This window comes from Chinchilla lanigera, unplaced genomic scaffold (genome assembly GCF_000276665.1).
Source record: "Chinchilla lanigera isolate Chin_1 unplaced genomic scaffold, ChiLan1.0 scaffold00075, whole genome shotgun sequence".
Taxonomy (NCBI): domain Eukaryota; kingdom Metazoa; phylum Chordata; class Mammalia; order Rodentia; family Chinchillidae; genus Chinchilla; species Chinchilla lanigera.
Window position 1 is genome coordinate 154854 of NW_004955476.1, and position 22432 is coordinate 177285.

General features: G+C 46.2%; 1 protein-coding gene across 1 annotated transcript; it reads right to left on the bottom strand.

Annotated features, from left to right (window-relative positions):
- Window positions 1-1059: 1059 nt before the first annotated feature.
- Window positions 1060-21269, bottom strand: Csrp3 (cysteine and glycine-rich protein 3 (cardiac LIM protein)). Its single transcript, XM_005401712.1, has 6 exons — window positions 21157-21269; window positions 11719-11858; window positions 6978-7146; window positions 4917-5049; window positions 2804-2897; window positions 1060-1386 (listed from the first exon to the last, which is right to left on the bottom strand). The coding sequence occupies exons 2-6, from the start codon at window positions 11828-11830 to the stop codon at window positions 1310-1312; spliced, it is 585 nt and encodes a 194-aa protein (XP_005401769.1). The 5' UTR covers window positions 11831-11858; window positions 21157-21269; the 3' UTR covers window positions 1060-1309.
- Between the last annotated feature and the right edge of the window lie 1163 nt (window positions 21270-22432).

Consider the following 22432-nt stretch of genomic DNA (forward strand, 5'->3'; position numbering starts at 1 on the left):
GACCCTAACCCAGCGTGATTGGTGCCCTTATTAAAAGAGGATACACATACAAAGAATACCATGCAAAGATGCAGAAGACGGCCGTTCAAAGCTAAGGAGAGAGGGCTCTGAAGAAAATGACTGAGGCAGCCCCCGGTGGATGTAAGTCCCAGCAGACTAACACACACGCCAAAGAGTAGCAATGCAAGGGGTGTCCAGAGATATTTTGAGATTAGAATCAAGGAAGCTTGAAGAGTGAGGTGAGGAATGGGGAGCAGGAGGACAAAGCTAAGGCTGGCTGAAGTTTTTAGCTTCTGTCCCCTGAGACTAGTAACTGACACACAGCAGAAAGTCCACCCAGGACTTTGTCCAAGACAGCACATGCGCAGCACTGACTGATCACTCATTTTAAACACGGCTTTCCTTAGGACTTGGCACATAGAAAGCCCATGGTTTAGTCTAAGACTTCATCATTTTATCAGCAGATTTTTATTTGCTTTCATTTACTCCAAGTAAAATTGCACAGAGGTGGGAAAATTGGTGCTGTTATTAAAAGGACACATGCCGCTGAGAATTGGCTGAAGAGGCAGAGAAAGGTGCCTCTAATTGGCTGTATTTCATTTCTGAGCCTGGCAGTTTGATGGAGAAGTTTTTTTAAAAATTGCTAAACCTCAGGGAATTGCTCTGGAATAAAAGAAAATCATCCTCATGTCGTTTATAATGCAGAAGCAAATGCCGTGCTTTGTTGTCATTTCTGAGTTTTCATAAAATATGTAAGACTGCAAAGCTAGTGATAGAACAAAAGGAGAAACTCCAGCCGTTTTACTATTTTTGATTTTCCTTTTAGAATTTGCTATCTGATTCTCCTTTCCTCTCAGATTGCCTGTTTGCTTCTCCACTAGCAGTGCCTGCAAAGATCCTCAGCCAGCGGAATCCGGAAGACTCCTCTAAGCCCACAATTTCTCCCTTCTCCTTTCCCAGCCGACATCTACATTCACTGTCTATAGCTAATTTTTGAACTAGCTGTTTCTTGAAAGTTTTTCTCTTTCCAAAGAAAAAAAAGACCCAAAGACAGAAAGGTACCACTAAAACATTTATTTCTTGCCTCTCCCACCCCAAGAATTGTAAATAATAAAGCTTTTGTTGCAGATTAAGTTTTAAATAATTTTCTTCCAAAGTTTTTTTTTTTTTCTCACTTTGGAAGAGCCCACAATCAATGCTGAAGAGAATGCTGTCCAACTATGAACAAGGCTGTCGGGGAAAACTCCATCTGTGCAGGATCACTCCACGATGTCTTCCGCAGCGAAGGATGCGAGAAAGAACGTTCCTTTCACTCTTTCTTTTCCACTTGGTGTGTGAGGCCTCCAAACCCAATGCCTGTAGGGCCAAAATTTTTGGCGTAGCAAACTGAATGAGAGGGGGATAAATAAAGAAAGAATGTTGATTAGCACCACTGTTTCAGGTCCTTGTGCATAGGCACTGTCCATTGACATATTAAAGTGAACTTTTTTTATAAAGGCATGCATAAGTTAATTTTTAAATAAACTGTATTTCTCATAGATCTGCTAATAAAAAATGTTGATAATGTTTGGCACTTTTGCCTTGCTTGTGGACATTTTCTCGTTTGAGTTGGCACAGTCTGGCTCCGGGTTCCCTGCCCAGCCTCCTGACTCCTGCCCCACAGGCCAGGCACACAGAATAATGTGCCTGATGTCCACCCTTAAATGTCACTGCCGCCCATTTCTGGAATGCCTCTGCCCAAACCCACATCACCCTTCAAGCCCCAGTGGAAGGATGTCTTCTGAGAAGCCTCCATCAACCACAATGATTGCTTTCCTCTTTGCAGGCAACTGCGCTGTGAATGTTTCTCTACTGCAGCTTTCTTCGCTTGGAAATGTGATTTATTTATGTGTTGGTCTGACTACAGGATTCTGGAGTTTTATGGCCTGTGAATGGTGAGGGCCTTCTATGTCTTCAGCTACCAGGAGAGGGTAACCTGTCAAGTGCTGAGTTAAGGCCCATTCTGTCTCAGTATGGGTAAAGCTCTGGCAACCTGTAGTCGTAATTAACACTGCTCGGTTAACCCTTTTTCCATTGCCGCCCTCCCTGACTCCACCAAATAGAGATTCCTGAGGCATCATTAAGTGCTGATATTCAGCAGAGCAACGGAGTAGGCCTGGGGAGGCTTTGGGTGGAGACATATCGCTTTGGCCCCAGTGCACCCTTTCTTTTCACAGTATTAGGAGGGAGCTGAGCCGCTCTGTCTCTGCACATGACCCCGGGGGTTATGGAAGCAGCTAGTGGAGAGCTGCAAGGACCAGGAGAGCCAGTTCTGCCTCTGTGATCACTGAGTGACATGCACCATCAGAAGGGAGTGGGGACAGAGACGGGAAGAAAGATGGAGGGAGGGAGGGAGGGCAGTCCACAGGAGGAAAAGAAGAGAGAGAGAGATGTCTTGATAAACTCCAGTGAGGCCACACAGACTGCCTTCCCAGGCCTCCCACCTGCCTCCCAGGTGAACTCACCCCGGGGCAGAGGCAGGACACTTTCCTCCTCTCTTGCACCTGGCGCTCTGCCCTGCACCATTGAGCCTCTGCAAGCCTCTGGTCCCCCTGGGTGCTCCGGTGGTGAGGGGCAGAACTGGGCCACATGATCTGCATTTCTCTTAGATGGTTTTGCTCCACATCCTGAGAGCCCAAACTCTGCCTGGGCTGAGCAGCCCTGCTCCTGGTTGGCACAGGGCGGCCTCTAGGCATGGACACACTTTCCCTTCAAGGACACCCCCTGGGAAAACAAGTCTCCAAAAGTCTCCGGAGCCACTCACCTTTGCAGTAAAGTTCCCCATCTTTGTCAGTGACATTTGTGGACTCCAGGCTCTTCCCACAGATGGCGCAGCGGAAACAGGTCTTGTGCCAAGGCTGAGGGTGCAGAAGAGTTGCATATCAAAGAGGTGGTAGCACATTCTGGTTTCCTCTTGAGTTTCCTAGCCAGCAGCTACAGACATGCTTTCCCCTACTTAGTGGGACTCTAGAATAATCTTTCTAGGGGCTTGGAGAAGAGAAGCAATGGCCTTGGCCAGCAATTCTCAGAACCCTATGATGGATTTACCGTGGCAATCTGCAAGGAGTTCCTTCAAAGTAGAACATGGGGGAGGGCTTCCCTATGGTGAGAAGATCCAAGGAACACACTGGTCCCGATAGGCCTTGAGCTTGGGGCAGAAGGTAACGTTTGTGTTGAATATGAAGTTGAAGAATAGTGAGAAGCAGGCAGCCATGCATGTAATCAACCTTGTTTTCACTCTGCAGTTCCCGTGACAGAGTTGCTTGGATTATTTGGAACATCACCGCCGCCTGCACATTACACGTCAGCCAGGCTCCGGCTGGAGGCTCTCACAGGTCTGTGAAGGGCTGGTCTTTGTGTAGCGACAGGCTCTGTGCTTGACATCCATCCTGTCCACGCCCCTTCTACCCTCCATCTAGTGTTAGCAGGACTTTTCCCCTTCCTCAGGTCCAACTCCTTTGGTGAGTACCCTGACTTTGGCCCTGACACCAGAGCTTTTAGAATAGTGTGCTTGACTGTCTCAGACATTTGAGGACTTTCCTGAAATCCAGGACTTGCTGCTGTGTGAGCACAGGAGCGCATGGCGTTACGCAGTAGCAACAGGTTCCCAGGGATGACACCTTTGTGGAACGATTGTGTACTCTAGAGTAGGGGGATCTGTGCGCCTTTGTATCACTGGAGCTTTTTTAGCTCGCTTTCTTGGTCCTAGTACAGTGATGGCAAACCTTTTAGGGCTTTTGCCACAAACAGTGCCCTGGGGCACATGCACCATAGGTTCGCCACCACCGTCCTAGCAGGTTAACATTTGCTGCAGCAAAGCACATGTATGCTTATTTTTTAAGGGCACTGCCAGGTGACAGTCACAGCCCAGAAGGGTGAGTGAGGATGTATGGTTATCTACAAAGGGCAATCAAAACAAACAGTGAATGTTTTGATGAAAATGTATTACAGTAAAAGATACATTGGCACTAATCTCCCTCTCCTCAAACACACTTATCCCATGGTTCTTGACACTTTCTGAAGCAGTTCTGGAAGTCCTCTTTCATGAGTGTCTTTATAAGGTATGATTAAAGAAAATAAGGTGGATGTTATTGCTGAATACCACCCAACAGAAAGGCAGGGTAGTAAAAGTATTATAGTTATTCAAGGGATCGGGCACCATGCAACTTCTGGCTCTTCCTCAAAGTCAAAATGACTATGAATGTAAACATTTTGGTTTCCTTTTTAGTTTTTTTTTTTTTTTTTTTTTTTTTGAGGAGGGAAATGTTGAGACACAGTCTTATTGTATAGTTCAGGCTGGCCTCAAACTTGCCACAATCCTCCTCCCTCAGTCTCCCGAGTGCTGGGATTACAGGCATGCACCACCATGCCTTGCAAGCATTTTGAATTGATTTAGGACATCAGATCAATCACATCCCACAACTAAAGACACTCAGGAAAGAAGACTTCCAGAACTGCTTTAGAAAGCAGCAAAAGCCAGGTGTGGTAGCATGTGATTGTAATCCCAGTGTTCAGGAGGCTGAAGCAGGAGGATTATGGTGAGTTCAAAGCCAGCCTGGGCTACATAAGGAGTTCAAGGCCAGCCTGAACTACATAGAGAAACCCTGTCTCAAAAAAAAAAGTGACAAAAACAGTGGGAGAAGTGTGTCCAAAGCCAGGGGGAGGTATTTTGACAAAGATTAATGACAATATGTCTTTTACAATAATGCACTTTTTTAATGTAAACATTAACTGGTTTTTATCACACCTGCTAAAGAGGTGCTAGGAGCTAAGATGAAAGGTCTGGCCCCACCTCCCACAGTCCCAGTTCTCTCCTTCCTTCCCCTTCATCCAGTGTAGATGAGCAAATCCCACTTGGCTCATGCAGGAAGCCTTACCTTGCCGCCTCCCATGACCTTCTCAGCTGCATAGACTGACTTTCCACATCGCGGGCACTTCTCTGACTCACCGAACTTCGCAGTGAACTTGGAAGGGTTGCTGGCAGTGGCTGATCGTGCAGGCTTTGGGGACCTGATGGAAACAGAAAATGAAGTGCAGACCTTCCTTGGCACGCAGTATGAGCTTGTGAGCTACCTCACTTCTGGGTGCCTCTGTCTCCTTATCTGGAAAATGGATGATCGCAGGGCCTTTCTTATAGTGCTGATGAGAGGGTTGAGGAGAGGACCTATGTGAAAGTGCTGAGAACAGTGCCTGCCTGGCGTGGTACAGCTGTTAGCTGCTGCAGTGGAAATAAACGGGCTCTGTGTCGTAAAGCATGTGGCCGGGGTTCCATGCATGCTTGCCCGTAGTCTTGTCATTGTTCTGGTGTTATTACTGCCATGATTGCTTGTCTGGATTTTTCTGTACTATCTCAAAGCTCAGCAGTTTGTTGTCCAAACTGAGTTGTGCAAGTCTAGGGCAAGGTGGGAGGTTGATTGCTGTGCAGATCAGATCCTGACAAGTAACAGTCCAACAGGCTGATGCTTTCCTTGTCACAATCGAAGCTGTCCTGCACCCAAAGGTCACATGTCCCCATGAGCACAGTGTCCCAAAGAGAGGTACAATAGCTCTCTGTGGCTTATGTCTATTGGTGTTCTCATGTGAGTTCTATCACGTGCACCTTGCTGCAGCCCCATGGAGTTTGCAGGATGGAGGAGCAACTGCCCAAGTGGCTCAGAACCGATAGAACTGAGACAAAACCCCAGTCTTGGATTCTTGTCATTCTTTGGACACCATCAAAGAAGTGAGCTTTAGATAATGGAAAGTGAGCTTTGTATAACACAGGATAGAGAATGCAACCGATATATCTTTTCTTTGTGAAAAGTCTCAATCCAGGCCTGGTGGTGCATGCTTATAATCCTATTTCTCTGGGAGGCTGAGGCAGGAGGACCATAAGTTTAAGCCCATCATAGGCAGTTTTGCAAGACCCTGTCTCAAAATAAAACTAATTTTTTCTAAAAAAGTGAGCTGGGGATGTAGCTTAATGTGAAGGCCCTGGGTTCAATCCAATCCCTAGTACCAAGGGGGAAAAAGTCTCCAGCTGGGATGGAGTAATGAAAGAAATTAACAAAGAGAAGTTCTCTCTTTAGGACGATAATCACACATCCCTCCACTTTTCCAGGCCCTCTGGTGGGTTACTCCCTTCTGAAGGAACCAGATGGCTCCTTAGATGTCCTAACTGCTCAGTGGGGGAGCTTCATGGGACACTCCCGCGATTGGGCAAGGCTTTTCTGGCCAGCCCCACTGCAAGGCTGAGCCCGGATACCCGCTGACCAGGCAGCAGCTGCAGGCCAGTGGCCATCATACAAGATCCTCAGTCCTGGGCTAGAGGTTAATGTGATCGTCCAGAAAGTGGGCCGAGCAGGCTGATAGAGGGAGGTGGCCGTTGTGATGTCCCACTTTTCAGGATGGTGTTGGGGGAAATCTAGCACTGTATCAGCAACAGGCAACTAGGGAGACTCACAGAACAATCGTAATTGGTTATTTACTCCTGAGACTCAGCCCACTCCCACTGACCTCTCCCCTGCGGTGTAGACATTAGTCATCTTCCAACGAAGGGAAGAAATCTTTTAATAACAAGCGCGTAGAGAATGGCCATCCCCTCCCAGCCATATTTATGTGATTTACACAGAAACCCGCAAAGGAGAGGAAGAAAGACTCCATGTAGTTTTGCAAAGGTCAAACAATAGAACATCTGTACATTCCGGGTTTTCTCTTGACATGCAAAGCCAGAGCCATGGTGTAAAAGTAATTGCCCTTTAGAAAGGCAGATAATTTAGAGACCGCCTCTGGAGAGATGACACATTGTTAGAATTCGGTCAGAGTGAGTATTCCCATTGTCGTCAAGTCAACAATGGAGTCCATTCTCCCACTTCCAGAAAATGTTGCTATGGGAACAGAATGCACTGTCCTGGTAATTGGCGACTGTAACAGGGAGGGGGAGTGTGGCAGTAACTCACTGTTGGAACTGCAGGCCGAGGTGCTCCCCCGTGTCCGTGCTGAGGCAGCCAGCGCCTTGCCCATACCCGATCCCCTTGGGGCCGTACCTGCGCCCATAGCAGACCTTACAGTAGATCTCTGACTCATGAGCCGCTACTGTGGTGCTGTCGAGAGCCTTCCTGCAGGCCACTGCAGAAAAGAGGAAGGTCAGGGCTGGGGTTGAGATCCTTCTGCCCTATCCTGCATCCCCAACACCCTTGCTCGGGCTCCTGGGCCCAGAACTCAACTTTGATTCCTGTCTAGAACATCTGTCTGAGTTGTAGACCTGAAGAGGGTCCCGTTGTCACAGATGAGGAAATTGACACACAGACAATGGAAGTGATGTGTGCCATGTACCCAGCAAGCAGAGGACACAGGCCCACCCCGGAGCCAGGCATGTGGTCTGAGACCTGCTAAGAACAATGTTCCTGGACAACAGGTCACACCAGATGACATCAGGACATGTGTGCGCGCACATGTTGTGGGGAGTGTGCGGCTGAGACACAAAAAGTAAGCTCCTTTCACAGACAACTAGGGCAGGGAGAGCAGCTTATCTTTTCCCCAAGCATACTGAAATTAGGACTGAGCACTCTCTGTGCTTCTCATGGCCCTCAAAGGGCTCTGTAAGGAGACAGTCAATGTGGAGACCAATCTGGGTGGTCCAGTTCTGGGAGCAAGGGAGGGGCGGAAGGGACAAACCTGGCTCACACACCCCTCAGCCTTCCACAAGCTCACGCCTTGTGGGGGCTCTGTATGACCTCATGTGTAGCATCCCCAAAGATAAAACAGCCCGTATCCCACTTTTCCAAAGAGAAGATTTGTAAGAAAATACTTGTTTTCTTGCGAACTTGAAGAAAAAGAGTTTGAAAGATGTGAAAAAGTCAAATATCTTCTTCAAATATTTAACCCTATACATCAATAATATATTGACTTGGATATGTTGCTTTTTCTCATCTCATAAAAATTCAGAGAACCTTTGTATCTCATTCTCTTTGTGCATCTTCCACACCTCCAGTCACTTTGGGGGCCACCAGCCCGGCTTGCTAAGCAGCTCAACTACCCTTGTGTCTGGGTCCTTGGAGAGCAGCCCTGTTTCCTGCTGGGTTAGGAGGCTGATACCTGCAAATTGTATCTCAACAAGCATTTGTCACGCTATTAGCATAACATAAGGCAGCTGTACAATATATAAAGACTTTCCACAACTTAACAACTTGCCACATTGCTTTGCAATAATCCTTCAAGACTTTTTATAGGGATGGTGCTTGTGACACTGAGGTTATAGCCCCGGAATAATAAAACTTACATTAAATCAATTGTCCTCTTTATTTTTTAAAACTAGTTCCATGCAATCCAATGTGGAATGAGGTTGTATCAGGCCACTAGACCTTTCTCAAGTGGTATTTTATTGTTAAAAATTGAAGTAATTGAATAAAGGAGAGGAGGAAGAAGCTCAGTGTTGTGGGGTACGATTGGCTAGGGTTGGATGGTTGTGGAGCCAGGGAGACCAGAATATGGGAGAGTTCATTCAATTATTTTGTCAACAGCATATGGGTCAAAGTTTAAATGGATATGGCTTTAAACACAAGGTAATCTTTTTATGAAGAATAAAATGGGGAGATACCTTACATAGGGGTATAGAAGGTGAGTACCTGTCTCTGTTGTTGCTTTCAGCACCCTCCATAACCACTGCTCACTTATTTGCCACTGGTAGATGTTGGATTCCAGGAAGACAAGGGTGTTTTACTTTACTATCCCCACAGCATGGCAGAGGCCTTAACCAGAGTTAGTCCTTGGTAAACATGTATTGAATGAATGAACTGATGAGCGAGTACACATGTCAGTGGAAATTAGTGGATTGTCCATGATTATATAACAGTGAATTACAGAAGCATAAAAGACCTCAGATTCTTTGACTCCTACTATTAGGGCTTGTGTCTAGTTGTCCCTCCAAAGCCTTATGTGCTTGTTGGTGGGGCTTTTCAGAGGTGGCTGGAGCTAGAGTGTGTGGTGCTGGGGTATGTGATTACTAAATCAGTGCACTGATTGGTTTGGTATAATTCTGGCTAGGATGAAGGGTTTGAGTGCTATGCCCACCCTGGGAAGGGAGCCTGCTAAAATATAAGGGACAGAAAAAGAGCTAATGTGCTCTCAGCTGGGTGCTTGCTGTGGACTATTTCTCCTCTGCCATACCACCCTCCTAGTCTTGGAGCTAGCTGACTATGGACTGAATCCCCTCAAACCGTGAACCAAATAAACCTTTCCTCCTTTCACTTTGGGTGTCAGAGAGTTTGTCTCAGCAATGAGAAAAGTAACCAGTACACCTACTCTGGTGCTCATCTCAGTGCTCCTAGGCAGCCTATACCCTATGTGCCCTAGCCAGTTCTCTGCCCTTTCCCTGACTTCCAACCAATGTGGACACACAAACAAAGGAGAGCTGTGCTGTCCCATACCACAGCGATTAGACACATGCTGTACTGGAAGCATGAAATGCATTTTTATATCAAATTCTTGGTACAAACACAAAGGGAGATAAAATATCTCATCAATATTTAATATGTGATTACACATTGAAATTATAATATTTTAGATGATTGGATTAAATGAAATATTTCAAAATTAATTCTTCTTTAGTTTTTTCTAGGTACACTTTTAAAACTGTGCTTACTAGACATTTAAATTTAAGTGTATAGCTTGCATTCTATTTCTTTTGGACAGCACTGATACAGTGGATTAGTAGGTTGATAAATTATGGCTATTTATCTAGAGATCAAGAGAACACTTTTCAGGGGACAAGCTAAAGTAGATCTGGCCTCTCTGAACAATATTTGTGGCAACCAAAGGTCATCTTGTGAAAATAATATAGAAGAATGTGCTCCTCCCTGGGGCCTTCTGTCCAGCCCTCCTGAAACTTACTTGGATGCCCACCCTACAACTTCTACAAGGAATGTACCAAGTGCTCAAACCCCTTCTACCGTGGCTCCAGTGAATAGGGTATCTTCTTGGTACCTGGCAAAAATAAGACACCACCTACCATGGAAGCTTCCTGTTCCAATACAGACCTCAACATTGATCAAAGGAGAGGAGCCCAGAAGGCTGGATTTCCAGGCCAAGGACCTCTGGTCAAGTCTCCTCTTTGTAACACACTGTGTGGTAAGAGATAACCATCTCCATTTTATAGATGAGGTTCACAATGGTGATATGATTTTCCCAAGGCTACAGCTACAACATAACAGGGCTCAGACTCAAATATCAGTATTTCTTTTTACTCCAATTCCAGTGTTCTTTCCAATATTCCTCATTCTGACTCATTTAAAGACTATTAACCTTTTTTTTATATACAAAAAGCAGGGGGTTCTGGAATGAACTGTCTTGATAATGAATGAATTCTGGATAATTGTGATAGTAATGAATAATAATGATGAATGCGAGGACTGTGTAAGATAACTCAAAAATAATTATCCATTATGAAAACCCAGTGCATCATGAAGTCTGCCAACCCAGTCACTCTGAGCAGGGTTTCCCCTTTTTCTCTAGTGATCATTGTGTTTGCTGCAGGGATAAGGATCATGCAGCTGATAAAGCATCAGTATTTCTGGCAGTCTAAGGATAGAGTGTCTCCCTCTCCTGATGGATGGAACCCAGCCCTTGAAGTTCTGTTTGAAACTGTTTGCTTCTACATGGGCACCTGCAGCCCCTGGGCTGAGGCATGGGAGTGTAGGGTAGTGAGGTAAGGACCTGGATAGGGGGGAGCCTGTCAAATATCCAGCAAAAGTCAGTCTTCAGCCAGAGCCACAGGAGGAAGCAGAGAGAGCAAGTGGCCATTTCAAAGCCATGGGGCCAGTTTTACCCGGAACAGGAGCAGCTACTAGGAAACTTCAGTGTGCAATCTCGTCTAACAGTAGTGGCCTGGGAGTCTGCAGGTATACTCTCCTGGCTCTGCCTCAGAGTCATGTGACCTCAGTTTGGAGGTGAGAAATGATTTGCCAAAAGTCACGTGATCAGACTGGCTCAAAGTTCCCCCAGCTTTGACATTTGTACATCTGTGTCCGGCAGCCAATGATGAAGATTGCCTTCAAGGAGTTCCCGGTACGCAGGCCACGAACTTTCAGAAATGGCACAGAAATGTTACCCACTGCCTGACACAGGTTCTGTCTTAGGAAAGACAAGTCACAGCTGGCTTCAGTGACAACTGGCCCATGGACAACCCAGAAAGCCAAATCCACTTTGGTTCCAGATAATCGCTGGCCTCCTTTCTCTGCCAAGTCACACTTGGTGAATGTCACCCTTGGGTCAGGGTTTTCACATGGAGAGCAGAGGGAAGCCAGCTTGTCTTGACTTTGACGCAGGGAGATGGCCTGTGAGCGGTGTGCATGGTGGAGAAAGCACTCAGGAGATCCTGTTCCTTCTCTACGGGGGCCCACAGTTGACAGTTCTCACAAGTTCCCAGGCCTGGCTCAGGCCGACTGACCACACTGTGAGAGCAGATATGGAGCATCAGTGGTTAAAGGAGTACTTGAGATGCTCTCCTAACCATGTATGGTGGTGCATGCCTATAATCCCAGCACTCTGGGAGGCTGAGTTGGGAGGATAGCCAAGTTTGAGCCCAGCCTGGGCAACTTAGCACACTTAGTGCATTAAACTCTGCCTCATGAAAAAGGGTGGGAGGTGAAGATGCAAGTCCCACCTCTGCTGCAGACCCCCCACAGTGTCCACCGAACTCACTGCAGTGAAAGCAGGTCTTGTGGAAGCTCCTGCCGTTGCACTGGATTTCTTCTGCATGGTAGACCGTCTTTTCGCAGGCTCCACATTTTGCTCCTCCGCCCCAGTTTGGCATCTTGAAGACTCTCTGACTACAGTCAAATCTAAGAAGACAGAAAGCCAATACCTTCAATTTAGGTGATATCAGGAGCGAGCCCTCGTATGCAGTGATCTGAGGACTAGAGTCCTGCTTCCTTTGTTCAGTGGTTCATTCATTCATTCATTCATTCATTCATTCATTCAGCAAATAGCTGTTCTGTGCACATAGTTCAGACACACAGATGTATTGGGATGGCCCCTTTATCACTTTGAGACTCAGTTTTCTTTCCCATTAAATTCCAATATCATCTGACCCTGCGTATCTCACAGGGGTCTTAGAAGGAATGGATGGCTAATTTTGTGTATCTAAAATTACATACAACTATTGCAATCATTTTCCCACCTATGGTTTAAAAAATTGTCCCATCAGAAGTGGGAGTCACAAAGGATATTATTTGTCTAGCCCAGTGCCTCTTGAATCACCTTGGGACTGGCTAAAACACAGATTCTAGCAGATCTGGGGACAGGCAGTATGGATGCTGCTAACCCTTTGGGTAGTAAGTTCTTAGTTTATCACATACAATATTAAAAAATCTCTTATTCAGAATTATTCCTCACCTCTGCACACCTGCTTTTCTAGAGTGTCATTGCTCAGGCAATAAAATAGATCGGCTCTGCACTAGGTCCACCATCTGGAAATATGCTGTGGACTGGCAGGGCTGCCCTCTACTTGCTGTGCTTGTGAAAGAGCTGCATGGCTTCTCCTTACCTCTTCCCACCTACGTGATGAGAGCCATGCTTTTCCCTGTGGCCTCACAACATCGTTTGGAAAGGAAGTGACTCTATGCATGGGAAGGGATTGGACACAGTCCGCAGCACTGGACGGGAGCCAGCTGACGGTACCACCTATGCGTCCCCCAGCCTCTTGCAACACACTGTACTGCAAGAACTGCCTGGGGCCACAGCCCCAAGTGCTCCTTCTCTTATGTTTAAGTGATACTGTAAGCCAAAGAAGAGGACTTTTTTGGGGGAGGAGGGGGAAGTACCAGAAATAGAACTTAGGACCTTGAGCTTGCCAGGCAGGCACTGTGCCACTGAGCTATATCCCTGGCCTCAAAGAAGAGGACTTTTTTTTTAAAAGAAAAGGAAAAAAAAAAAAACTAACAAAACAACAATGAAGACAAAAACAAAACAAAAAATGATATCTGACCTCAAAGCAAAATGATAGGAATTAACAATGGTTGCTACATTACATACTGTTATCTTCAACGAGGTTACTCAGTCTACCAGAAGAATGCAAGATTGATCAAATAATCAAAGATAGTAACAAGTAATAAAGGAAGAGGACTTTTAAAAATAATTTTTTGCCTGTAATTCCTGCAGGGAAGCTGAAGCAAGAGGTTTGTGAGTTCAAGCTCAGCCTATACGATTTAGTGATTTAGCAAGACCCTGTCTCAAAATAAAAATTAAACAAAAGTACAAAAGGGCTGGCATTATAGTTCAATACAAAGACTTTGGGTTCTATTCCAACAACAACAAAATACTTTTTCCGTTAAGTATGATTTCAAGTTATCCTTTTTCCCAGAACAGAACTGAAATATGCTGACGATATTCAAAGAAATTTCTAAAGTGCTATAGCCATCGGGTAGCTGAGTTTTCACCGGGATCCTTTGGTTTCTGAGAAGCCTGGTGTGTCATGTTGTTATCGGCCACTCGAGTGGCTGCTTCTGACCTTGTCTTTCCCTTCTGGGAAGCCAGTCACCTTCTTATAATAGTTGGCGATTAACACTAAGCCTGGTCAACTGCTCCGGCTTGGGTCTCCCGGTCTCATAACAAAGATGGTTTTTGCTAAGAAACGGAGCGTAAATAACAAACAGACCACTGAGCTTGACACTGGGCCCGTGGGGAATGTTCCCATCTGAGCGTCGCCCAAGGCGCTCTTCCTGCTTAGGAAAGCTGGCGGGGTTGGACAGGCATCGCCCTTCTTGTGGAAGAAGCAGATGCTTCTATTTAGGAAAATTTCAGAAAATAACTTCAGAAGGGGAAACATTTAGTGTTCCTATTCCTATAGCTCACATAGGCTAGTATGATGGATAAGAAATAGATTTTGCCCTGAAAGGCTTTGGAGTCCAGCCTGCTTTCCTTCTTTCCTCTTTGTTCTCTCCTCCATTTGCCATGTGTTTACTTCCTGAATATCCTGTGTCAGGCACAGCACTAGGTATGCAGGGGAGTGCTGAGGAGGTGGTGCTTCTAAAAATGAGTAGTTTTTGTCCCCTGGCATTGAGAAGCCACATGCTAGTGAGGAAGACAGGTAGGAAGCAAAATACTTTGGGCCAAAGAAGTCTTGTGTGAAGCACTATGGAAACTCGAACGATGGCATGGCAATGAGTGTGTGGAGGGTCACAGAAGAGATCACCTTCAAATGGGGTTTTGAAGAATGAACAGGAGTTCAGCAGAGAAAGAACATAGGGGAAGGATATTTCATGCTGGGGGGAAGATAAACAGAAAGGCATGGAAACGTAATATCTTTTAAAGGAGACTAAAGAGTTTGTTTTGGCTCCATTTAAGCGGTAAAATACTTTCAGGTTTGGAATACAACTTCAAGATTGTCTGACCCCTCATTTATAACTCAGCTATGGCATAAAAAGTAAACATTTTCTTAGCTGATTTTATTTTTCCCAGACCCATCCTTCTCTTGAGAGGGGTAATACATTTTTTAAAAAAAGAGTAGGACAATGTAACTTTGTTCATGTTCATTTTGAGCCTTGGTTTCAATAGAATAGAAAATAGAAAAGAAATGTGATATATTTCATCTAGGAATATGACAGTGACACCTGTGAAATTAATGATGTGGAAATGTTCAATGAAAACGACCCTGGGTCAAATTTTTCATTTCACATCTTCAGTGGAAATTTCATTGGCATCTCCTGCAAGGTAATGGGAGATGGATATACATCCCAGATTATATATATATATATCCATTCCCCAAGAGGCAGATCTTGCATATATACAACAACTGCCTAGACATACTTTTCAAAATGAGGATAAGATTACAGATAATACCTTCTTCACAAGCTGATGTATCCTAGCAGAGCCTGCTTTAAGTGATCATAAATATCTGACATGCATACATCAGGATTTGAAAACCAAAATAGAAATCATAAGTATTAACAGGCACTCAATTCCATTTCCAGAGATGGAAATATAGCAATTAAACCTAAATGCAAAAAAAAAAAAACCCTCTAGTATCTCTTTTAGTATTCATAGGCCCAAAGTCTGAAGGTTTTTTAAAGCATCCTGACTCCAAACACATAGATTCTAGCCATGACCTAATGACTTTGAAGTTGAGTGAAAAATGTTGATGGTGTTGTCTCTCGCATAGGACCCTTGGGAAGGTCATGAAAATACAATGGAATGTAAAGCAATTGAGAAGCTGCTCAAAAGCAAGGCATTGTCACCTACTTTATTTCAGGTTATTCAAACAGCATCAGTGTGCTAATCAAGTCACTGTGATTTAAAGCACATCTTGGTCCTGGCTTATGAATGTAACCTTTTCAGCCTCCACGTTGCTCTGGAATTCCGATGCTTCAACACTCTCAGCCAGGCTCAGATGCGAGTTTGCCCTGGCACGGCAGCAAGAGATGGGCCATTTGTTTATCAGCGTTGCCTGGAACTGGCACAGGTCGCTGAAGGTAGGGTACCAAATATAGGCTCGCCCGTCACTCAGCCCCATTTATCGCCCGGGTCACAGTCTCCATCACACTGCCTGGTGCTGTGCTCCGGGCCAGCCCCTGAGATGGCTGTGCTGTCACAGCCACGCTGCGGGTCGGGTCTGAAATGGGAGAGACTGCGAATTGGTGAGCAGCGGCTAGAATGCAGCGCCCGCCGTGCCAGCTTGGGACAGGCAGGACTCCAGTGAGGGAGCCGGGCCCCAGGCCCCAGGGACAGGCTCCCGCACGCACGCTCGGCTCATAAGGCTTCCGGGAGGTTGTGCTGGGGCTGTGCTGCAGCGGGTGCTTGCAGTCAGATGCAGGCTGGACTTCTAGCTCCCTTGTTTTGTTTTTTTTTTTTTTTTTTTTTTTATTTTAAGGATAAAAGGAGATCAAGCTTGCCAGGCAGGTGCTGTGCGGCTGAGCTGCATCCCCAGCCCTCAGCTCCTTCTTACCTCTTTAAAACTGTATGATCGTAGAGCTGTGAAGCTCTCTGAACTTTAGTATCCTCTCATTTTTCCCTCCCTTCCTCCCGCCCTTTCTTCCTTCTTTCTTTCCTTCCTTCTTTTCTTCCTTCCTTCCTTCCTTCCTTCCTTCCTTCCTTCCTTCCTTCCTTTCTTCCTTCCTTCCTTCCTTCCTTCTCTTCCTCTCTTTCCTTCTCCTCCCTCTGTCTTTCCAGCCTCTTATTCCCCTCATTCATCCCCCAATTGTGGAGACAGATGATGCCTTAGGACAACAGTAAGTACTATTCAGTTTCTTCTTTGCAGGGATCCCCTAAAGAATGGAGGACTGAACAGAGGACTGGGGCTACAGCTCAGTGGTGGAATGCTTGCCCCCCATATGTAAGACCCTGGGTTCAATTTCCAGTACTGGAAGAAAAACAAAAAAGAGGCCATGCTGGGCAGTTCTACACACCTATAATTTTAACTACTTGGGAGGCTGAGGCAGGAGGATCATGAGTTTGAGGCCAGCCTGTGCAACTTAGAGACCTAGTCTCAAAATAAAAAATAAAAAGAGGGCTAGGGATGTAGCTCATTGGTAGTGGATCCCTGTGCTCAACCCCCAGTACACCACGCGCGCACACACACACACACACACACTCACAAAGAATCTGGGAGGAAACCTTAGACCATGACTTCGAGCAGAGACCTCAAGTGACAATGCCAGTGTTTAGCTCCTTGCTGGTTCACTGCACTGTCCCTCCGAGATGCTTGATATCACACGATGAGTTAAAACTTCTACGCTGGCAGGGACAAACATCTTAGATACAGGGACACACATCTGATAGAGAGGTGATGCTCATGGGCCCGGATCATGCAATCCGGCTGTCACTGAAGTGAACACATCTGGAACACGGCCCTGGTCAGGCACCAGATACGTCATGGAAACCTCACAACAGTCCTTCGGGTTAGGTTCCACAGGAACACGGACTTCGCAGACGGGGAGGAGAGAGTCTCGGCAAAACCAGGCCACTCACCCGAGGTCACTGGGCTGGAACGTGTCCCCTGGTTAGATTGGAACTCCGATTCCTGACTCATTTAATAGTAGCTATTGCCTTTTACTATTCATCAGAAGCTTTACATTCATCACCTTTAGTATTGACAATAGCCCCAAACTGCAAATTTTGTTATCCCCATTTTGCAAATGAGAAAACTGAACAGGGCTTAGGTAGCACATGTACGGTCACACAGCCAGTACAAGGGGCCGAGCTGCAGTTCACACCCAGCTAAGCTGGCTCTGTGGCTATGCTTTTTGGACCCTTCCTACAACGCACTGGGGAGGGGACCAGCACCAACACTTCCGTCAGCCAGACCTCCCCTGGGATGGGAACTGAGATCTGACGGATCCGATCCGCTGTCTCCAACATCCGGAGAGAGGAACAGGAATTTGGTTCAGTTAAATAAAGGACCTTCTAAGAGTCAGCACTGTTCTAACATGGAAAAGGCCCTTTCAGAGCTCAAGAGTTCTCTGTCACTATTGATTTGAGCTCTGGTGGCAACGAGTGTCCAAGTGGCAGTGATGCTGTGAAGCCCCTTCAAGGGTCCTCGAAGCCCTGAGACAGACTTGAGGGTCTGAGCAGTGGTTGAAGCCTCCCCCTGCACAGAAGCTGCCCTGTGGTGTCCGCTCTGAGGCTGCCTCTTCCCCTGGGTCAGGTAAGGCTGACGGCACGGTGTAGTAAGAGAGAATGGGCTTTGGAAAGAACCAAGCCAGAGCATGGGTCACCAACCCTTGGACTGGGACAGACAGCTCTCATCCTCGAGCCCAGTCCTCAGGCTTGGGAAGTCAGAATGAGGAGGCTTTTTTGAGAAGGTCGTTTTTAGGCTGAATAAAATAACAATAGCTAAGATACTACTTATTAATGCTATACATAATTCACTGCAGGTACTTAATAATTGTAGTTGCTTTCATCATTACTGTTCATAGTGGTATTATTTCATCTTTAGTTTTCAAATCCTGTCTCTTCAACAACAAACCCCACCCCCTGCTTCTTTTCTATGGCCCATCTGGCTCAGGCTGTCAACCAGCTGTTTCTCAGCCTTCAACGTGGGCCATGCAGGGGTAGCCAGGCCAGGAGAGAGGCGGCTCCCTCCGGGACAGTGAGGCTACCTGGCATCCTTGACTTCCATGCTAGAGAGACACTGAGCCTCTCCCCACGCACAACCCGTGCCTCTCTTGGGTGGCTCTGGTGGCTGGTGCTGTGGGCTTTGCAGGGAAGCGTGGCGCCTGCCCCAGGTAGTGGCCTTGTGGGACACTCAAGGGCAATGGCTTCCTTGTAAGCCACTGAGCCCAGATGTGCCCACAAAGTCCCTAGTCCCTGGCACTTTCTCAGGGCCTGGGAAGCACAGGTTTCTTACTCCCAGCAAGGAAACAAACCTGAGCGCTGGCTCACCCATGTCAAACTGGGGCATGGCAGACACAGCTTTAGACTAAGGCTGTGACACGCGCTCCTATTATAACTTCAGAAATTCTTGCTGAAAAACCCACTCTTTGTTCTTTCCTCATTGTGGATCATGTTGTACCTTAGTCTAAACCCTGGCTCTGTTGCTTGCTACCCTTGTGACTGTGCAGTGACTACACTCTCTCGAATATTCGTTTCTTCCTGAAGAATTACTTTTTCAGGATTATTTGGGGCCGGTAAGTAAGCTCTCGCTTGTTCTGAGACTGCCTTGGGCAGTTAGTCACCTGTCAGATCAGTGCCAGTGCCTGCTCAGGAGGAGGTCCTGGTGAGGCTCAGAAGGAAATCTTCTGTCCTTTATGGCCCTCGACACAATCACTCTTCCCTTCTCTGCTTTCCTTCCTGGGATGAAGACTCGCAGTTTTCCACATTGGCAGCCTTAGCATTCCTCCTCGGCCCTGAAGGGCAACCTTCATACAGTGTCCTCAGACATCTGAGCCGCACGCTTGTAATTGGAAGGCTGCCTGCTTGGAGCTGCATTTCCTGGGTATTATGTTCCTAGGCCTGTGTCCTTCCTCTTGTAAACCGAATTAATCATCTTCTAATTCCTGCTCTCCTTGCTGCCCACTCTGACCTCTGGGCTTTATCGTCACCCTTGTTCTTTAAAGGAAATCCTCTACAACCCATCAGATATGGCCCTGTGCTCTTTCTAAAAGACCTTGAGGATTTGTACAGTTTTATTAAGCTTCCCAAAGTACTTTCCTATACTTTATCTCATTTAGTTCTCACAAATCCCTTCGAGACAAGTGGCTTACTTTAATTTTACTGTTCACAAGCTGGGAACGGAGACGCTAAGTGATATTCGAAGCTGGATTCAAATGGGATGCTCTTTATTTTCTTCTCCAGGTTTCCACGATTTCTGAATTTGTATTCCATCCAGCAAGACTCCGCTGATCTCTAAGAGGGTTAGCTTATTTGTCTATTGAATGCGGGTGCCCGAACCCGCCTCCTTCCCCCACTGCCTCTCTCACCCTGCCCAGCCTCCTCCATCCCAACGGATGGTCTGTGTGTCCAGGTGGCAGAGCACCTGTCTGTCCAGGCGTGAGGGTAGGTGCCAAGCCCTGGGTCAGCCACACTTCCTGCCTGAGAGCCAGGGCTCATTTCCACTGACCACAAGTGACTGCGTTGTTCAGAAGGGAACCAAACCAAATCAGGAAAATCCCCCACATTTTCAGGGGGATTTCACACACACTGGGACGAATTGAATGTGACCACCATGGAGACTTAATCAAAAAGAGAACTGAGGACACATGCTGTCGCCCCTTCCCCACTTCTCTTCCTGTTCATGTCTCTGGTGCTGATGGTGCTGCCTCTTCCGCCCCACTCTGAAGTCGTATGGGATGGCACTGCAGTCGGACAAGCTTCCTGTGATGGTCTCCCCACTCTCCCTTCCTGGAGAAGCCGCTGCTTTGCTCGGGGAGGGGCAGAAATTTGAAGCGGCAGCTTTGATCTTTTGGCAGCACTGCCAGCCAGGCCATTACTTCAAAGCACTTCTCAGTCTCAATCACACTTACGCCTGTCATTCACTGAGTATTAAAAAGAAATCCTTGATTGGAACCTGTGGGAAACACCAGGAATCATGCCTGGCCCCCAGCTGGGCACTATGCTCCCATTACACAAGAGCTTTGAGTGAATTTTCAGCTTAGCAATGTCTTTTGGGGGACTACTTTTGATTAATTTTAAGTGATTAAAAGCATGCTTGTTGCTGAACATCTTTGGGATATAAAATCTATTTTGAACCAACAAACCAAAATCTCAGTCATTCACCCACTCCTTTGGAATAGCACAGTTCCTTATAGTTTGAGGGAAAGCTATCTTCTGTAATGGCGTGGCTGTTACAACCCTCTCCAACTAAGTAGCATTTTAAAGTTTAGAGAAATCCATTCTATCGTTTGTTCATATCTACCCTGGAGGAAGAGGAGATCACGACCCCAAGGACAGGAACTTTCCGACAATCCCTCACCCGCTCACCATCTTAGTTGGGATGCTTCTTGGACTAAAATGCAAGCGTCTTGACTTTTGGTGCTGTGAACTCTTTCGTTATTTTCTTCTGCTATCCTGCCATCCCAACTAAGATGATAGGAAACATTCTGCCATAAAATGATTCTGCTTTTATTTTTATTTTTATTTTTTGGTACCAGGAATCGAACTCACAATCGCACGCTTGCTAGGCAGGCGCTGTGCCATTTAAGCTATATATCCCTGGCCATAAAAGTGGTTTTAGACCAAAAGTAACTCCTTACTCATTTCTCTGTCTGTGAGGTTCCCCAGAACTACCACACACATACCATTGTGTGTATGTATGTATGTATATATGTGTTTATATATGTATGCGTGTATATGCATGTATGCATATGTGTATGTATGTGTGTATGTATGTGTATATGTGTATATGTATGTATTTGTGTTGCGGAATCAAACCGAAGGCCTCATGCATGCTAGGCAAGTGCTCTGCCACTGAGTTACATATATCCCCATCCCCTAAACCCCAAAATATTAACCAGGCCTTTAAAATCTTTCGAGAATCACTAGATCCACACCAAGATCAAGTATAACTTGAGAGTTCTCGCACAAAATCACACTGGATGCTGGTACTTGGGACGTAAAACACACTGTCACTTGGTAGGGTCCTTATGGTCCCAGCCAGCCACTCAGACAGCCCACCCCAGGCCCCCAGGCCAGCTTTACTCCACTTACCGATTCGCGTGCTCTCTGTCTGCTCACTGAGTAAGGGGGGCTCTTGCCCTCTTTAAATATGCGGAGGCTGTTTCCAGCCTTGGCCTGAGAGAGCAGGGCAGGAGGGAGGCCGAGGGGAGAGGTGAATAAGACACGAGTAACACAAGTGCTATCAGAGGCTAAGAATAGATTGTGAGCAAAGCCCTGAGTTTTGTTCCCCCCACACCAGCTGGTGGCTTTTAGAGAACAATATCTCTGGGCTTCTATTTTAATTGCGAGTTTCCTATGGCACCAAAGGATCCATTTGTGGAGTATATAACTTCTGATCAAGTGCTTGGAGTGGGAACAACAGCAAAGAAGTTTATATCTAAAAATCATCTCTCTGGGCCCCCACTCCACAGGCTGTCCTGGAAATCGACACAAGTTACCTGCAAATGAATCATGAGCCGTTTTTGGGAGCCTTCTGGAATTCTGAGACACAAGCCACTACACTCGTGAGGAGACTCAGAGCTAAAAATAAGAGTGATGGGGGTCTGAAGTGATATGTAACTAATCTGGTTAAGCTTTTGGGGGTGGGAGAAGGTCAGCTAACCATAGACTGTTGCGCTATCCTACGAAGAATAAATCCTCTCTCAACTTCTTTGTTCATCACTTTTCTTCTGTTTAAGAATTTGACCTAACAATACATTATTTTTATCACCTTAACATCATATTTATGACAAGTTTTGAAAAGTCTCTGTAGCTCACGTCTTCTTTGGAGGTCTAATTTCTCTTTACCTGGAATGCACATGGTTTGGCATTTATCAAGCATCATGGATCTACATGAATTGTAGAATTTAATAGCTGACCCTAAATTTGGAGATTTAAAGGCCAATTCTTCATGCAGTGTGTGGGAAAGCTGAGGCATCCAACACAGACAACAGCGGGGTCCAGACTGGAATTCATGTCATCTGTTCCCCAGGTTCACACACTTTCATGTTGACCTGGAGGTTGAGGTTAGGTGTCCTCAGCCCACAGTGAGGAGGTTTACGAAGTGAGGCCCTTTGAATCTGTCCTATTAGCTCTTCAGGTACATGCCCACAAAGAACTTGATTAAAGGATGAATTATTTCACTGTCAAGAGAGTTGTGATAACTGCGATGTGGTGACACATGCCTGCAATCCCAGCACTCGGGAGCCTGAGGCAGGATCGCCATGAGTTCGAGGCCAACCTGGGCTACATAGTGAGTTCAAGGCCAGGCTGACCTACATAGTGAGGTCCTGTCTCAAAACAAAAAAAAAATAAAATAAAATAAAAG